This window comes from Fundulus heteroclitus, chromosome 19 (assembly GCF_011125445.2).
Source record: "Fundulus heteroclitus isolate FHET01 chromosome 19, MU-UCD_Fhet_4.1, whole genome shotgun sequence".
Classification (NCBI taxonomy): domain Eukaryota; kingdom Metazoa; phylum Chordata; class Actinopteri; order Cyprinodontiformes; family Fundulidae; genus Fundulus; species Fundulus heteroclitus.
Genome location: NC_046379.1, coordinates 8,096,689 through 8,114,131, shown reverse-complemented (window position 1 = coordinate 8,114,131; position 17,443 = coordinate 8,096,689). Strand labels below are relative to the sequence as shown.

General features: G+C 43.6%; 1 protein-coding gene across 3 annotated transcripts in view; it reads right to left on the bottom strand.

Moving 5' to 3' along the window:
* Positions 1-13,102, bottom strand: part of dicer1 (dicer 1, ribonuclease type III) — a 33,918-nt gene extending 20,816 nt beyond the window's left edge. The window contains exons 1-17 of one of the 3 annotated variants that reach the window (XM_036151148.1): positions 12,939-13,102; positions 8,848-8,903; positions 7,783-7,891; positions 7,464-7,669; positions 7,183-7,345; positions 6,973-7,103; positions 6,102-6,236; positions 5,863-6,023; positions 4,238-4,406; positions 3,631-4,103; positions 3,397-3,529; positions 1,883-2,125; positions 1,644-1,798; positions 808-940; positions 639-714; positions 401-540; positions 141-320 (exon numbers count right to left, since the gene is read on the bottom strand). In XM_036151148.1, coding sequence (XP_036007041.1) covers positions 141-320; positions 401-540; positions 639-714; positions 808-940; positions 1,644-1,798; positions 1,883-2,125; positions 3,397-3,529; positions 3,631-4,103; positions 4,238-4,406; positions 5,863-6,023; positions 6,102-6,236; positions 6,973-7,103; positions 7,183-7,345; positions 7,464-7,577 — 2,406 coding nt within the window. In that variant the 5' untranslated portion in view covers positions 7,578-7,669; positions 7,783-7,891; positions 8,848-8,903; positions 12,939-13,102. Of the gene's footprint in view, positions 1-140; positions 321-400; positions 541-638; positions 715-807; positions 941-1,643; positions 1,799-1,882; positions 2,126-3,396; positions 3,530-3,630; positions 4,104-4,237; positions 4,407-5,862; positions 6,024-6,101; positions 6,237-6,972; positions 7,104-7,182; positions 7,346-7,463; positions 7,670-7,782; positions 7,892-8,847; positions 8,904-12,158; positions 12,830-12,938 lie in introns of those variants that run through there. The other 2 variants (XM_036151150.1, XM_036151149.1) reach the window with 2 other exon arrangements.
* Positions 13,103-17,443: the final 4,341 nt, after the last annotated feature.

Below are 17,443 nucleotides of genomic sequence, written 5' to 3'. Positions count from 1 at the left end.
AAAAATAGCTCGCTCGCGGTACGCCATTGTGCAAACGTTAAACCAATCATGTATAGTGACGTCATCAGAAGGCGCAGGCCCCCCCCGAGTCAATCTGGTACCAACAACGGGGGCCGGCTCGGGTTAGGGTGGAAACGTACTCGAGGTATGGGTTTGGCGGTCAGGATGCCGAAGCACCGCGTCGTGTCCTCCGGGGGGTACAGCTTCCTCCTGCGGAAGTTCAGCTCATCGGGGAGGGGCGTGGTGAGGACCATCCCAATCACATACAGGAAGTAGGTCTGCTCAGGCAGGGCGTAGCTGTCCTGCAGACACTCGGGTATCTGTGGAGGAACAGAACATGCTGCCAATCGTGACCCGGAGCCGACGCACAACGAGCGGGACCCGAAGCAGAGGGACGTACGGCTTTGGGGTAGCACTGCCTCCTCTTGGTGGAGCCGGGCCGACCCGGGACGTTGGTCTCCTCTTCGTCGTGGAGGTCCAGCTCCTCCTCGTACTTCACCGTCTCCTTCCCCACGGGCATCAGGTGGTCGTCCAGCTCACCTGTGGCGGGGGGGGGGGCGCATAACAGGACGAGCTGAATCAAAACGGCAGAGACCCAAACCCAGAACCCTCCAGTCAGCCAGAATCTGAAGTTTTACCGATTTTATGGAGCTTTTCACAGCAGAGCAGTGCAACGGCTTTCTCAGCCAGCCGGGCGCAGTTCATGACGGGACCCTGAACACACACACACACACACACACACACACACACATCAGTAGGAGGGAGACGATTTTCGGCTCAAAAGGAACTGCGGGAAAGGTTACGGACCTTGACGGGAACTCTCAGGGGAGAGTTTATGGGCAGGAAGAGCGTGGACTGGAAGCGGCCGTCTCCCGTCTCCACGGTTTTACATTTGGGAGCGAGGTGCGTGAACGGGTCGCTGGGCAGCCGGGCGCAATACCTGCGAGAACCAGAGGGGAAGACAAAACAGGGTTCGTACAGCATAAGTTAAATTCAAGACTTAAGACTTTTTAATGCCACTTGAAATAAAAAGTTAAGACCAACTTCACGATAAACAAGAAAAACCTGGTTGCGACAACTTTGCACCCAAATGTTTATTTTAACATAAACCATTACTTTCTGGCCCAGTAGACATGTTTAAAATTTTGAAAAACATTTCATATAGGAAGAAAGCTAAAAAAAAAAAAACACAAATTACAGATATATTTTTAACAACTACTGAACTGAATTCACAAACTTTGTTTTGTTCCCTACTAAAATAAACTATAAAATCAGTTTTAAAAACCACAACATAACCAGTGCCAACTCTTTTTTCCCAGCTATGGTCCGGCCGCAACAGTTTTTATTGGTTCCAATAATGGTTACATTGAGCCGTTCAGTAAATTAAAAAATATATATTTGTGTCAATTATTTTACTGTTTGGTAAGGATTACAAAACTAAAATCCTACTTATGACCTGGTAACAATTTTAAGACCTAAGAAAGACTGATTTAATACATTTTAATGCCAATTAAGGCCTTAGTTTTATGTTACAGAATTCAATGCCTTTTAAGACTTTTTAAGGATCCGCGGGAACCCTGACAAAAGCTCGGACACTTGGTTCTCCGTTCGGAAGCGATCCTGTCACGGAGCTCTGAGGGTACCTGTTGATGTGACCGATGGCCGTGTTGATGGTGACCCGCGGACCTCCATCCTCAGACCGCAGCACGTAGGGGGGGAGGAGGTTGTCGTCATCCAGACTCTGGTCCGCTTCAAACTCTCCCGCCTCCAGGGACTTGGAGCACTTGTTCCTCAGGATCTGCTCAGGGAAACGTCACAGCATGATGTTCTCGCCCTCACCGCAGCTTATAACCGTCGTCATTTCAACGTGGATAGACTCTACCTTCTCGATGGCCTTGTAGGTGGTCAGATCCTCCTCGAAGCTCCTGGTCCTCTCGGAGTCGGCCAGCATGATGTAGTTGGAGACGGGGGCGCGGGCTCTGCCCTTGGACTGGACGTAGGACCTGTACTCTGCGGGCAGGTCGAAGCGCACCACCAGGTTACATTTTGGAATATCCACGCCTTCTTCCACGATGCTGGTGGCGATCAGCAGGTTGGTTTCATGAGCTCTGAACTTTCGGAGGACCTGCAATGAGAATTTGGTGGGTTGCAGAGGGGTTGCAGTTATCCAAATATCCCTGTGGACACTCTGCGGGTCCGCAAACCGACGTCGATTGTGGTTTTCTCATTTGACGTTCAGACCTTTTTCAACATTTTAACAAGAATAGCAGCTCTTCCCCCCCACTAAACCCTGCATGTGTCTGTGCCGCAGCTCTACTCTGCGTAGGTTATCGAAGAGTAAAGCCAGTCCCTTGATTGGCTCCATCTGAGCAACAGCTGTGAAACGAACGACTGAAGAGTGTGATTCAGCATTAAACATGCTGGGTTATAAAGGTTTTTAAAAAGGCCAGAGTTGTCTAAAGTGCTTCAACCAGGCAACAATGACCAGAGTGGTTAGATTGCAGATCACCGCAGCAGCACCGCAGCAGACGATGAGCACCAGACACCGATGGGCCACAGAGGAGCAGACTGAAAAGACAAACCCAACCCAGCTTTTTTGAGCCGATCAATGCACCTCTTTCAAGTTGTACGCATTCTCTGCCACGTTTTATGCCAAATTAATAGTTTAAGGAACATTTAGAAACAAATTTGTGCTGCTGGCTGTGTCAGTTTTACCTATAATCACAGCTGAATGTGCAGAGAATTCAAACTTCAATATGAAATGCAATATACGGTAATTAACTCGGCAAATACCTCACAGTTAGGAAAATGGGGCTATCGTAAAGATTTAATAATCTAGGCTAGAACAGTTTAACACATTTTTATTTTTTTCTTAAAAATGGTGGATTTATTTTATTAATTTTTGGCAATTTGGTCAAATGCATATTTTTTTTAATCTTTGATTTTGTGGCATACAAAGTTAATTGTTAAAAACAATAGTTTATGTTTAGTCTAGTTAATCAAAAAGTTTGTTGATAAAAAAGGGAGTTTGTGGCCATTATAGTTTTATTTCACGCCTAATAATTTCACACGGTTGTGTAAATTGACCATGTCTACTTAGTTGAACCACCAGTCCACATTTTTGGTGACTTCAACTATGATAATTATCATCTACATAAATTATTTTTTTCAATTAACCTTTTTTCTAAATCAAATACATTTTTCTCCACACCACACTGTGTGGGCAGAGAAGCCCCTGGCTCCCGTGTCTCTGAACCTTCAGGGTTAGGCGTGTCAGAGGAGTTCAGCTCCAGTCTGATCGGCTCTGAAAGCGTTCTTAATAACCGGCCCGGCCGACTAAAAGCGAACTTCTACTCCCCGCTCAGCTGATTTCAGGGTGCGGTAACTTCGGCTCACCTCCTCCTGCTTCCTGAACTCCACCTCCATCTGCTTGTTCCTCGGCTGGTTCTTCCCGATGCTGTGGCCGGTGATGAAGTTGCTGCTGATGTAGGCCAGCTCCGGGTCCTGCTTCCCGGCCTCTTTGATCAGACTACCAACACACGGGTAGATGAAAAAGCAAATAAAGAAAGAAAAACCTGGAGAACCAACCATCAAAACCATTAAAAAGGTTAAAAGTCTGGGTCACCGTACCGGTTCAGAACCACGGCTGTGTAGCGTCTCTCCACGAAGATGATGCCGCACAGGATGTTGGTGAACGGGGAGGGAAAGTTGGCCTCGGGCCTCTCTTTGGCCTCCACCTCCTCGTCCTCGTCTTCGTCCTCCGAGTCGCTCCACGACACGTAGTTGTCCTGGTTCCGGTTGTTGTACCACTCGACGCTCTCAAACTGCTGGCGCTCCAGTGGCTTGTACTCGTGCAGGATCTCGAGCAACCGCAGGACCTTGGGCGTGACGAACTTCAGGTCCAGGGCGGCGGGGGAGAAGTGCTCCTCGCACAGAGCGTGCACTTTGCGCAGGATGGTGTCGGTGAAGAGCAGGAACTTCCTGTTGAGCTCCTCCTGCTCGTGTTTGATGTACTTCTGCAGCTCGCGCACCATTATACCCGCAGCCTTATCTGCACACCACGGACCCAGAACCAGCAGCACAGCCAGGCAGTCGCTGAGGATCTACAGAAACCAGGGAGGCGGCCATTTTATACAGTCAGGAAACAAAAGTTTCCTGTTTCCTGCTACTTTCTGACCCAGAACTAAGGTTTGGTTCAACTATAAAAACTCCATGTTGATGCCAGTCTGGTTCTGACCTGTTTGGAGATGAATGTGGGATCTCTGTCTTCTCTGGAAACAGGGATGTTACAGTCGTTGAGGAAGAGGAGCGCTTCATCCAGCTCCGCCTGCAAACGGGACGAAAGGCCGCTCCTGTCCACGTACGGACCGCAGTCCAGCACCACTTCCCTCGGCTGAGAGGTGTACCTGAAACGTGCCGCGTTTTTATTAGCGCTTCACAAACCAACCTCGTCAAAGATTAGAAAGGCTGGAATAAAGCAGAGTCTGACAGATTTGGTTGGTTTTGGTTTCTGACTGAGCCTGAACTGTAAAACCCAGCCTAAGTTTCTGATGGGGTCCCATTCCATTTGGTTAATCCAAATTACTGATGGGGTCCCATTCCATTTGGTTAATCTAAATAGTTACTGATGGGGTCCCATTTCATTTGGTTAATCTAAGTTACTGATGGGGTCCCATTCCATTTGGTTAATCTAAATAGTTACTGATGGGGTCCACTGAGCTATATAATACACTGGAGTGCTGATTTTGCCGAAAAACTGAAGTCACTGGCCGCCATCTTGCTACTCCCGACTCTCACAGAATCTCATCGGATTTGCTTGGAATAACAAGCAGTTTTCTGGCTGTGTGAAAACGTTTCACAGGTAATTGTACAGTCAGTGGCTGTACTAACACTATTAACTACTAGGAAATTAGGTGCTGAAATATTTTACATGTTATTCATATTAAATATATATAAATGTATATATAAGTACGTGTATATGTATATATGTATATATATATATATGTATACACATATGTAAATATATGTTTTTGTATATTGTTATTTATATATTTATACATTTTAAACATATATATTTAAATGAATAAAATGCAAAATATTTCAGCACATGACTTTCTCAGTACTTGATATTTTTAGAACATAACATAAAAGTATATGGCATTTGACATTTTAAAAGTCTTAAGCCCCCCCTGAACATGAGAAAATCCTCGTTATTCGATGCTGTAGCGCACATATTCCCTAGTTACTGGGGGGAAATAGGGAGTACCAATATGGCGGCTGGTGGCTTCAAAGCGACTCGTTCAAACAGACGGAGATTAGCACTCCAGTGTATTATATAGCTCAGTGATGGGGTCCCATTCCATTTGGTTAATCTAAATAGTTACTGATGGGGTCCCATTTAATTTGGCTAATCTAAATAGTTACTGATGGGTCCCATTCCATTTGGCTAATCTAAATAGTTACTGATGGGTCCCATTCCATTTGGTTAATCTAAATAGTTACTGATGGGTCCCATTCCATTTGGTTAATCTAAATAGTTACTGATGGGGTCCCATTCCATTTGGCTAATCTAAATAGTTACTGATGGGTCCCATTCCATTTGGTTAATCTAAATAGTTACTGATGGGTCCCATTCCATTTGGTTAATCTAAATAGTTACTGATGGGGTCCCATTTCATTTGGCTAATCTAATAAATTCCTTATGGGGTTCTATGCTGTTCGGTAAAACTAAGTTACCAGTTTCTGATGGAGGCCATCCCTATTAGTGAGAAAGAACCTCAGTTCTGATGGGTCCCAGATATATTTATGTTTGATAGAGCCCGCCCATATTCGGTGAAACTGTCCAGTAAATTGAATTCCTACCTGTCAAGGACCACCAAGTCAGTTGCCGTTTCAGCGTTGCTTTTCAGGATTCTCTCCAGATTCTGGATCTTCTGCTCCAGTTCTGATGGGTCACACTTCCCGTTGAGAATAGAAGCGGTGAGGCCCAGTATACGTGGTCCACGAGCACACTCCCCAAACAGCTGCACAACACGTGGAAAGAATCCCCGTTACCACAGGGACTCAGCATGTAGAGCTAATCTTATCGGCGGCAGCCTCACCTTCATGATGTCACAGTACGGGTGCTCTGTGATCGCCAGGTGACAATCATCAAACACTACCAGGTTGATTTTAGTCAGAGGTAAGGTCTGACTCCTCAGTACATGGAGGAAGATGTGGCACGTCATCACCAGCACCTGAGGAAGGAGAGGACTGATCAGAGGACAAATTCTGAGCAGCTCTACGATCAGCGGTGGCAGGAGGAACGGAAACAACTTCCTGACCCATAGAGAGTTTTCCAGGAAACCCGGCTTAGAAAACAACGAGCGTTAAGCTCCCAATAAAAATACAGTGAAGAATCCCAGGATTTCCCCAGTTTAAATCATTTTCAGACACAAACATTACTGAAAGGTTTGACTGAAAGGCTTTTCACTACACCACATTTGGTTAGATTTTAGTTCTTCATCATGAAATAAATGCAGTGTGCCTGCTGATGGATTGGCAACTAGGTATGGGAATAACTAATCTACAAAGATCACAAACCGGGCTCTTGCCCGAGTATCGCCCCTTGAATTAAAATTGAAATCTGTTGTTTTTAAATCCCCTTTTTAGAAAAAGAAATAAAAATTGGGTATTTCAACAGAGGTTTTTACATTTGAAGAGCCCATTGAGATCAAAATCAACTTATTAGAGCCAAAATAGATTAACATGTCCTGACCAGACACACAAATAGACCAACTTTAGAACAAAACAGCAGCTTCTTGCTTCAATAATATAAAATTTTCAAATCCACACAGGATGAAATAACAAGGAATAAAAATCCAAGCATCTAATTTTTCTCTGCCTCTGACCCTGATGATGTTAATGCCAGTACTCTGTGGAAAAAACACAAACATAGTGGAGCTGCTTTTCTTCCTGAAAACGACGGAGCACCTGATTCGTGGATATCTCCTGACTCCATCTCTGATCCGACCAAGCCGATGCCACCTTCCAGTCCGAGTACTCTCCCACCTGGAGGTCTGAGTGAGTCCTGACCGCAGCCGCTTGTTGAATTACAGATGACACTGCAAAACATTCACAGTCAGCGAGCCAGTCGCACTTTAATCTTAAAACGAGCGTTACCGGCGACACGCTCTGGGTTACCTGAATTCACCAGGAAAACCGTCCTTTTGGCTTTTTCCTGGTAGCTCCCTCGGATTTGGTGGGAGAGCTCTTTAGTTAGGAGTACTGCAATGAAGGTCTTCCCTGAGTCCGTGTTCAAGCAGACAATAGTGTTGCGTTCAAGAGCTGCTTCGAGAAGTTCGACCTGCGGACAAGGGTGCAACCAGGCGTAAAGGTCAGGAGCGCTGCAGAGCGTCGCCCGGCCTCATCGTTGGTTAGTTTGACTGCGATTCGGGAAAGCGGGTCAAGAGCGGCGAGCTTGCCTGATATTTCCTGGGCGTGTAGATGTTGTCGTGGATGGCCTCCTGCTGCCACGGCAGACCAAAGAACGGCCCCATGGGTGAAGTAGCAGGGGTGACGAGCTGCAGGCCGGCCATTCTTCACTGAGCTGAGCTGGAGGTGAGGGGGGGCTGCGCTCCTCCAGACGTCCACTTATCTCATTTCATCTTCCTCTCTTTACTGAAGATCACTGGTTGGAGAGTTAAAAACACAGACGAAAAACCAGAATCAGCACCCAGGGGAGAATGTCATTACATAGACAAGCCGAAAACTGACCAGATTAAAACGGTGAAAGACACTCACAGAGAACAGCTGAGTTTGTTGATGAGTAGAGAACGGGCAATCTGGGCTTCATGGTAACATTTCTGTTCATCAACTCCTGATATTTGCCTTTATTTAGGTGGAAACAGACCTGACAGAAACAGAGGAGGCAGTTATCGTCACGATCTACACAAACACACAGTGACACCGCTCAGACCAGCCAGAGGAGGAAACCAGTTAGCTGTCAAAAGGGAACTAAAAGTACAATTTTCCTGAAATTAATATTTGTCCTTGATTTGAACAGGTAAATAAGATTATCTACCAATGAAATGAGTATGTTACCCCTAAAATAAGATAAGTAGATATAATGCACTTAAATTAGATGATGAAAATTAATTGTTCCTATTTTGAGTGCAAAATCTTGCTCCGATTAGTTATTATTACAATCTTTGATTTTCATAAAGCATCGACTTACTGACACAGATTGTAGCCAATTATGATTTGTCTTTTAAAAGTAGAAGCAATAAGAAAGTTCTTCTAAATATTCCCTCAATTGTACCCTACATGAGTGATAAATTATTTATATTAAGAGCAGAAGCAACTAGATGCCTGTGTTATTGCAACTTTTTATGTGGCACAATTATCTGGCACTGCAGGAATAAGGGGGGTGAATCAAAAAAACTTCAAGACGTGCAGCAAAGATTCTCAGATTGGGAATTGAATCCAAGAAAGCTAATGTCAATTTCAGTCATTTACAAAATGGGAGAACAAAAAAAAGTCTGGAAAAACAAAACCTATTTTTCCCATTTCTATATACATTTATCCAGACATAGAAGATGATCCTGTTCTTTTCAAGATGGAGGATGAACCCTGTGCACGTGGCTGCAGCGTCCCTTTAGAAGCGTGTTGTCAACCGGGCTGCACTGAACTGTGATTTGTCCTCTGATCGGAAAATAAGACTCAAATCGTCCATTTTTAAAAACCGGGTGGCTGCTGGTCTGGGCCGATCGAGCCGGTAAAAAACAAAAAAAAAAACAACAACAAAAAAAACATGGGATTTCGGTCACAAGACGATCTCTCCGTGCATCTCTGCACAGAACAACTCACCTGTCGGCACGAGTCGAACGGCGGCAGCAACACAGACGCCTGCAGCTCTGCACAAACTGCAACGAAACACAAGAATAAAAAAATAAATAAAAAAAGGTTAGAGGCCTTTCAGGCTCTTCCTGAAAAGACGACACCGGACGACCAGGTAAGCCAACCCTTGACAGGCGGATGACAAAAACAAGGAGTTACAGCAACACAAACACACAACGCGTTTCAGTAAGAGCTGCGTGAGATCGACCTGCTCTCAGGGGTCTGTGGACAGAACGAGACTATTTCTGTCCTCCCTGTTAATTATTTACCCGCTGTTTTATGTAATGACGAGGATGCAGCCAGATTAAAACGGAGTTGCACTTGTAACATATTTTCATTTATTTTTTTGTGCTGTTAATGGTATATTTGCATCTCCATCAGGAAATCTCTCCCACAGTGACCCCGTAGAGCACAGGTGTCAAACTCAAGGCCCGCGGGCCAAATCTGGCCCTTCAAGGTAAATTATCCGGCCCCCGAGAGCCAAAAAAAAGGCATATATCCTTTTATAGTGTTTAAAGTGGCTAAAACTGTGCCACCTGTAAGTGTAACTCAACCCAATATCAACGTTTTTTGCAGATAAACTGCATAAACTGGGCCTAAGAGTGCTACTTTTATGTTACTGTGCATTTCTTATACTACTGTGTGAACTGGAATGAAATTATGAAATGAAAAGTATCGTCTCTACACATGCAAGCGGCCCTTTTAATGACTTCATGATGCCAAAGTGGCCCCATATAGAAATTAGTTTGACACCTCTGCCGTAGAGCTTTATAACTGTGATGCGTAGCAGCATTATTCTGCTACACGCCGTTTCACTAAACCGACCCTCCAACAGACCAGAAGCAGCTGCGTCTGGTCAAAGCACAGTGAAATCTGCCAGAGAAGCAAACAAACAGTCGGGTGTTTTTAACGTGGCGCGTTAGTCTGAGCTCGCTGGTTATCACGTCCTGCCACCTGTCAAGGTAATAATGACCTGATTGAAGAGTTACGGAGCGCAATGTGTGTCTAAGCACTGTATACGCCTACAGCGCTTTGGTTTAGCCGGTCGTCTGCATTTTTCATCACTGCCTGATTTGGCTCCATCCACAAAACAAGACAATTACCGTATTTTTCAGACTGTAAGTTGCACTTTTGTCATAGTTTTCCCGTTTCTGTGACTTATATTAAACGGTAATACGTCTTGACAAGCATGAATCAAGGCGTAAACGTTAGTGTCTATAGCCACATGAGGGCTCGCTAGGCTTGTGAAAACTATTCTGCTCCTGTACCATTTACAATAGGGTAACTAGCCGTCAGCATTTTTGATCACTTGTCTCTGGAAATGTCCCCATATTTCCGAGTAGGGCTGGACGATATAGCGAAAAAAGCACATCGATAAAATAGAAATCATATCGATCGATATCGATAATTATCAACAAATTCAAAACAAAGATTTTAAGTGCAGCCTTGGTCATTTTGATCTGTTGCTTAATGACCTATTTTTTAGATACAGAACACACAAACACTGGATTTAAACTCAACCCTTTATTTAACCAACTTTTTACCTAAAACTGAAAGTTTGAAAAAATAGAAAAACAAACATGTGCTCTCTAAACTCTTTAAAGAGGGCGGAGCTTAGTGACAGGATTGCTGGGTCTGCGTTGTGATTGGTTGGGAGGATGTAATGACTAATATTAACTTACATGGCTAGAATGAAGAAGGAAGGAAAACTTTTATTCTATTGAACTTTAAATTTACCCTTTTTTTTCTATCAGGGATATACGTCTATCAATCGATATATATCGTTATTGAATTATCGTCCAACCCTATTTCAGCGTATCATGGTGGAGTAAAAAAAAAAGTTTACCACAACCAGAGGTATTTACCCGGTCCTGCCGCTGTCGTAACGGCTCGTTACACTCCTCCCAGGTATTCTCTAAGTTATTCAGCTGGTTGTGGATGCAGCTGTGTAAATTTAATAAATTGGCTTAGCAGATTAAATGTCAGTTTTTAGTCTTGGATTGTGTGAAATAAATGTCTAAAAAAAAAATTTGGGGCAGTACGATGCAACGTATATATGTTTTTTTTCCCCTTCTTTATGATACGTTTTTCTGACTGATGCTACTTATATACTGGAGCGACTTATAGTCTGAAATATACGGAAGGTCTGCAGGAAAGATAATCAGGACGGACCCGTGAATTTTCTGGTCCATCTATATTTCTATCATCACGGTCGTGAGATTTCAAGAGATGCACCAAGCTGCTCATTCTGGCCATTATTAGAGATCGACCGATTCAGGGTTTTTTTTAAGGCCCATGCCGATACCAATTATTCTGACCTCAGTCTAACCAATACCCAATATGTGCTGCCAATTTCATTTTTTAATAGTTGGGTTTTTTTTGGGGGGGTGAGGGTTCTTCAGGCTGATCTTGCTTTTTTCTTCTACTTGCATGATAAAAATGACAACAAATGTTACACAATGTCTCAACACTTGCATTTAAACCGTCTAATATTAACAATCGGCTTCAGACCGCAGTTTAAGAACGTACACTGAACAAAACGTGCGCCGCGACTCTTATAGTCGCACATTATTTTTTTATGTGGACACATGAATCTCCACGGGAACGAGCACAGCAGCGGCAGCTCAGACGCACCGCTGGTCGCTCCTGCTCGTGGTGAGACAGAGACGGGTTTTCAGACGCCAGAGACGGCTAAATTAGAAACTAAAACTACATCAGGGGTTGAAAACGTTCCCACGCTGTTGGCACCCAGTCTTACGCCACCAGCCGCTGTCTGCGAGGGAGGGAGCGGCGGCGTAGGCGCGTCACGTGACGTCAGAGGTGCTGCTGAATGCGTAAACTCAGGCACATATCGGACGATACCGATGCAGGAAAAACACGCAAATATCGGCCGGAAATATCAGCCAGCCGATCGGTCGACCTCTGGCCATTATCTGACCCACCAATTCTGCTTCTGGGTTTACTTTTATTTATTTATTTATTGTTTTCCATGGCCTAAAACACACGATAGAGAAAGAAATGTGCCAAAAGGTTTGTTTTTTTTATTATATATATATATATATATATATATATATATATATATATATATATATATATATATATATATATATAAATCGTTTTTATTAAACCAATAGAAACCTGAATTAAAGTAAATACTACTGACTGGTCTGTTTCTAGGCCAAACATGGCGGGATTTAAAAATGTTTTAATGAATTTAAAGAATAGTAAATCAAAGCATGGCCTCTATACAGGATATCCCTTCTGGCACGGGTCTGTCTTACCTGGCGGACCTTGTTACCTGGGCGCCTCTCAGAGGAAATGATGGAGGCCCCCAAAACTTCTCATCAAACCCCAGAAAACTGGGTCAATACGGGAAGAAAGTCCAGAACGGTTCTGGTCTGTGTGTCCAATCTGAACCAGAGCGATTGGGTTTGATGTTTCAGTTCCTATTTACCTGGTGAGCTACCGTTCACCTGGTGACGTCACATGACAGATACACCTCAGAACCGTCAGACGTTCAGGTAGAAACAAACAGGTTGATATCTCTGGCTGAAGGTGGAGTTCAGACCGAACCGGGATCAGAACCCGGTTGAGAGAGCCGACCGAACCTAAGCTAGTAGCCCAACGAGCCCTCAGCCGAACAGGGACCCAAACCAGAGAGTGCCTAACAGAACCGGGACCAGAACCAGAACCCCTTAATCGAACTGGGACCTGCGACAGGAGCTGTTGGGTGAACCGGAACCAGAACCCCCTCAGCCGAACCTGCTCTAAAACCGTTAGCAGTGCTAGCAAATTAAAGGTCTTTCCACTCGGTCCGGTTCTGACCCGGTTCGTGCAGGTGTGGGTTTGTTTTGCCAACCATGACCAGACGTGTCCGTGTGACTGGACCAAGAAGCAGGGCCCCGAGTCCCGCGGCGTGGGGACGGCCCCGCACCGCCACGCTCCTCCATCATCATCATCTTCATCATCATCCTCCTCATGTCAGTGGGCTAACAGCTAGCAGCGTCGCTGTGAAGCACAGAATATTCCAGAAACGCCCAGAAGACCCCCCATAAACTCACCCGCGGAGTCAATTCCTTCTGATTGTCCCGAATAAAAAGCGTCTGAATCGGCCCCGTTTAAATCTTCGCCGCCATCCAGGCTTGTTGTCCCGGTTTGTGGCTAGTCGTCCACGGGGGACCACTTCCTTTTACCTGGGCCTCTGCTACGCTAAATAGGTTACGCTATCTGCGCAGCCGCAACTGTTTAGCCGCCGCGCCGACCTACGTAAGTGGACGAGAATAGGGTTCCTGCGTACGGAGCTAACCCGCCTCAGACGGAAACTGTTCGTTCCAGAGGCGGAGAGAGATTATTGAGGGGCCGTTTAAGACCCTTTGACCAGCCCCCCCTGTGAAAATACTAACAATGTCCCAGAAAATAATAACAGAAGTTCTTAAAATGAATCTGTAATAGAGATAAAACGAGCGCAACATTGTCTAATTTGATGTTAGTTAAAAAAAACAACGTATATGAGTAATGTATTTTCTTATTGTATAAACTATACTTCATGTGCGTAAGAACTGCAAGAAGCAGCATAACCACAATATAGTAGAAATTGTTTAGTCAAAAAATATTGTCTAAATAGTTAAAATGAATAAATATTACGGAAAAAACATTTGTAAAAAAAATAGCTATCTTTTAAAAAGATAGAGAAAGAAATATTAAACCCTCCAGCCAACATTTATACCTGTTTGTCCTGAGAGATGAGGTACACCCTGAACAGGCTCCTAGTTCTTCAAGGGGCAACATAGAGACACACAGGGTAAACAACCACGCACATACCTACCACAATTATAGTAATTAACACTCATGTTTTTTGGACTGTGGGAGGAGGCCATGTGTGGAGAACATGCAAACTCCATATAGATAGACCCTAGTTTCGGATTCAGACCTTCTTGTCAGTGCTACCGACAGAGTCACTGTGCAGCCCTAGATCTGGTTTATAAACCATATAATATTAATCAAAGTGTATAGAAAGTTCGTTTTAATTATTTCCAACAAACGTTCTTCTAAACTGGCTGCATGATGGAGTAGTTGTTAGCACTGTTGTTTTGCAGCAAGAATCCCGGCCTGGGACGTTTCTGCGTGAAGTGTACATGTTTTCCCCATCGTGCATACCTTTGGTTTTGGATCATGGGTGTAATAACGTTGTGGGTTGGCTTCAACTCCTCTACAGCCAGTTGCCAGGCGTATAAAGTACATGCAGATCACAGATTAAAAGGATGCTCTGAAAGGAATTTATTATTGGACTGGTTATACCATGTAGCTTTCTTCAATGGTCAGTAGATGGTGCCATCGAGCTAATTCTGCATTGGTGCAAAAAAAGAAAAAAAATCTCCAATCAGTAATGACAACCCCATCAGAAATCTAACTTCACCAGCTTCACCAGTATGTTGTTTTATTTTAGCTGATTACTAAAACAGGAAAGGAGCATAGGAGCCGTTTTTGGTACAAAAGGTTTATGCTATTACGAATGAATACTTAAATGACAAGTAAGAGTCTGGAAATCCCTGCTGGAAAATATTTGACCAGTCATTATTTTTCTTCCAGCTAATAAACATATATTCCCGTGTCCTCTTTGTGAATGGGCCAATCCTGTCCTGCTCCTCACAAACAACTGGCCCACCCTCTTCTTTCAGTATTCTTAAGCATCTTCTGTTTCATTATGTCTGATGTTGTCATCCATGTGGATATACAAACCTGTTATGACCAAATGTTTTTACTATTGATCACAGTTTTTACACTTAGATTCACAGATCCCACGGGATCTCTGACTAGTTGTTGCCCACCTCAGAAACATCTAACTGACAGCAATTGTAAATCGGACAGAGGCTGTTTTTCTAGAACCAAAAATGGTAGATGCTTACACTAAACGGTAATTTTATTATGTAAAGTTTATTAGTTGTTGTCTATACATGCGTTGCTTTCAGAAGAGCCTTAATACTTCATGTTGTTGATTTTGCAAGGTTTATATTGACCCAATAGTCACAGATCTGCTGCAGATTTTTGACCACTCTCCAAGTCTGCTTTGTTGCACGGAAATTTGGAGCCTGTGGATGCGAACGGACTAGAGTGGCCTCATGCTGAAAAAAACAGTTTGAGGTCATTTGAGCTTTGTGACTTGGTGCATGATCCTGCTGCAAGTATAGCCATCAGAAGATGGCTGCACAGTGGTCGTAACGATGTGTACATGGCCAGCGATAATACTCGGGTAGCCTGCTGGGTTTTATCAATGTTTCCTTTGGTACGAAACCACCCCCCACACATTACACCGCAAACATCACCCTTAACCGTGGATACAAGTCAGGATGGAGCCACACTTTCATGTCATTTATGCCAAATTCTGACCCGTCAATCTGAACGCTGCAGCTGAAACAGAGACTCAACCAGACAGCATGTTTCCAGTTATTGTGTTGTTGAGTCTGTGGGAATTGCAGCCTTAGTTTCCTGTTCTTAGTATCCAGGAGCTCCTGGAAGCGTCCATGTGTGTTCAGAAATGCTATTCAGCATACCGTAGTAGTACCAAGTGGTGAGTTGAGTTACTTTTTGCAGTTCTACCACATTAAACCAGTCTATTTTGCTTTGAAATCTCCCATCAACAAGGAATGAGAAGTAACTTAAATCCCCTTCCCTCCCTATATTAATGCTCAGATTTCACCAAGTTGCCTTCCCCATGTCTAGATACTTAAACACTTTGTTTTTAGCCAATTGATTGGCTGATTCAATAATAGCATTAACAGGGAACTGAACAGGTGTGGGGAACAAAAGAGCAGGTGTATTCTGCCCATACAGGTTAGTGTATGTTTTGATTCGAGCTGACAGAATCTACTACTCTAGAGCTCCCTCTAGCGGTCTTCAAACGCACGGGTTTTTAAAAAAATAGAGAAAGTCAAAACATGGCAGCTGACCAAAATGAAAGGACAAATGTGTTATTGTCCATATTAGGAGCACTTTAATGCATCAGTAACAACCTAATAAGGTAAGTAACATACATAAAATATACTCTATGTACTCACACTGGCTGGTTTAAAATGCAAATAAAACAGGATATTAAAAGCAGAATTTCAGTAACTTTGAACATTTTTAATAAAACCTTACATACATTTCTTATATAATAACAGTGCAACAAACAGCCGGAACATTAAAACCAGTTTGCTTATGTTCAGCAGGTCAAACAGAATGAACGCAGCACACCTGGGGGATGTTGGCTGCGTGTGTCGCGGCTCCTGATGGATGTTGAGAAATCTGATCGGATCGGTTTATTTATTTTTTTTATTTCTGGAATCGTTCCTGAGCAGGAGTCATGTTGGGGCCGGGTTGTGGGGGTCTGGATGGGGATGTGACAACATGAATATTTAAATCTGAAGCTCCCTCTGACCGTAAGTGACTTATGTTTCCTCCAAGTGGTTCTAATGTTGAGGCTGGTGACAGATATCAGTCAGTAATAAGTGTACAATTAGCACAAAGTTGTGTAAATTGTAAATCTGGAGCAGGCACACAGTAGTGATGAAGATGAACTGTGATGAGAAGCTTCTCTGCTGCCACCAGATGATGGATTTATACAGAAATGATTAAAATTCCAAACTTATCCTCCTCAGAAATCCATGCACCCATCCTATGATCCACAAACATCCCCACTAAGTCATGTAAAACGCCGAGCTGCTCTAGAACGGTATAAACCAAACGGTTAAACCTGCTGAAGACAGAGACCTGATGTCCATCTGCTGGTGAGCCGTGGAGTTAATGTATCCAACAGGATCTTTGGCAGTTTGTGTTTTCAAATATCCTCTTTACAAAGCGCAGCACATTCAGGGAGGTTCCATCAAACTTCACAAACATACAAAAATCTCAACAAAAAAAGAAAAAGAAAAAAGGAATCATTTACATTTTGCTTCAGTCTTTTATCGCAGCTCAGTCTCAACCAGTGGCAGAAATGTTTGTCCAAAATGTCCCGAGTCACGGTAAAAGGTGCAGACGCTGTGACGCGTTCCCAGTTTAATGAACAGGAGTGTTAATGCAACAGGACGAAACTCTGGATTAATTACCTTAATGTTCACATTCTGATAATCAGAATCATAACTTTTATCTCCTGATTGACCAAACCGAGCACACACAGTCAGCCACCTTGCATTATTTACTCTTAATTCAGCTTTATGTTCTCCCTATATTAATAAAACTGAATTAATTTGAACTGATGCTTAACCTTTCTAAGGTATTCATATCTCTTGAACTTTTTCAGACAATTGTCAGACTACAACCACAAACAGCGTGTTTTATGAGGATTTCATGTGATAAAGCAACATAAAGTAGTGCACAGGAGTGGAGAAGTAGAGAGACACAAAACATTGTTATCAATGTTGTTTTTACATATTAGAATCATAAAAGTGTGGCATGAAGCTTTTACTGTGACAACCTGAAAAGGATCCACCATAAGCAGCAGCTAATCAGCTGTGATCTGTCACCTCAGAGTCTATCCGTGTGTGCGTGTCATTCTCAGAGAGAAATACAGCTGTTCTGTGGATGTCCT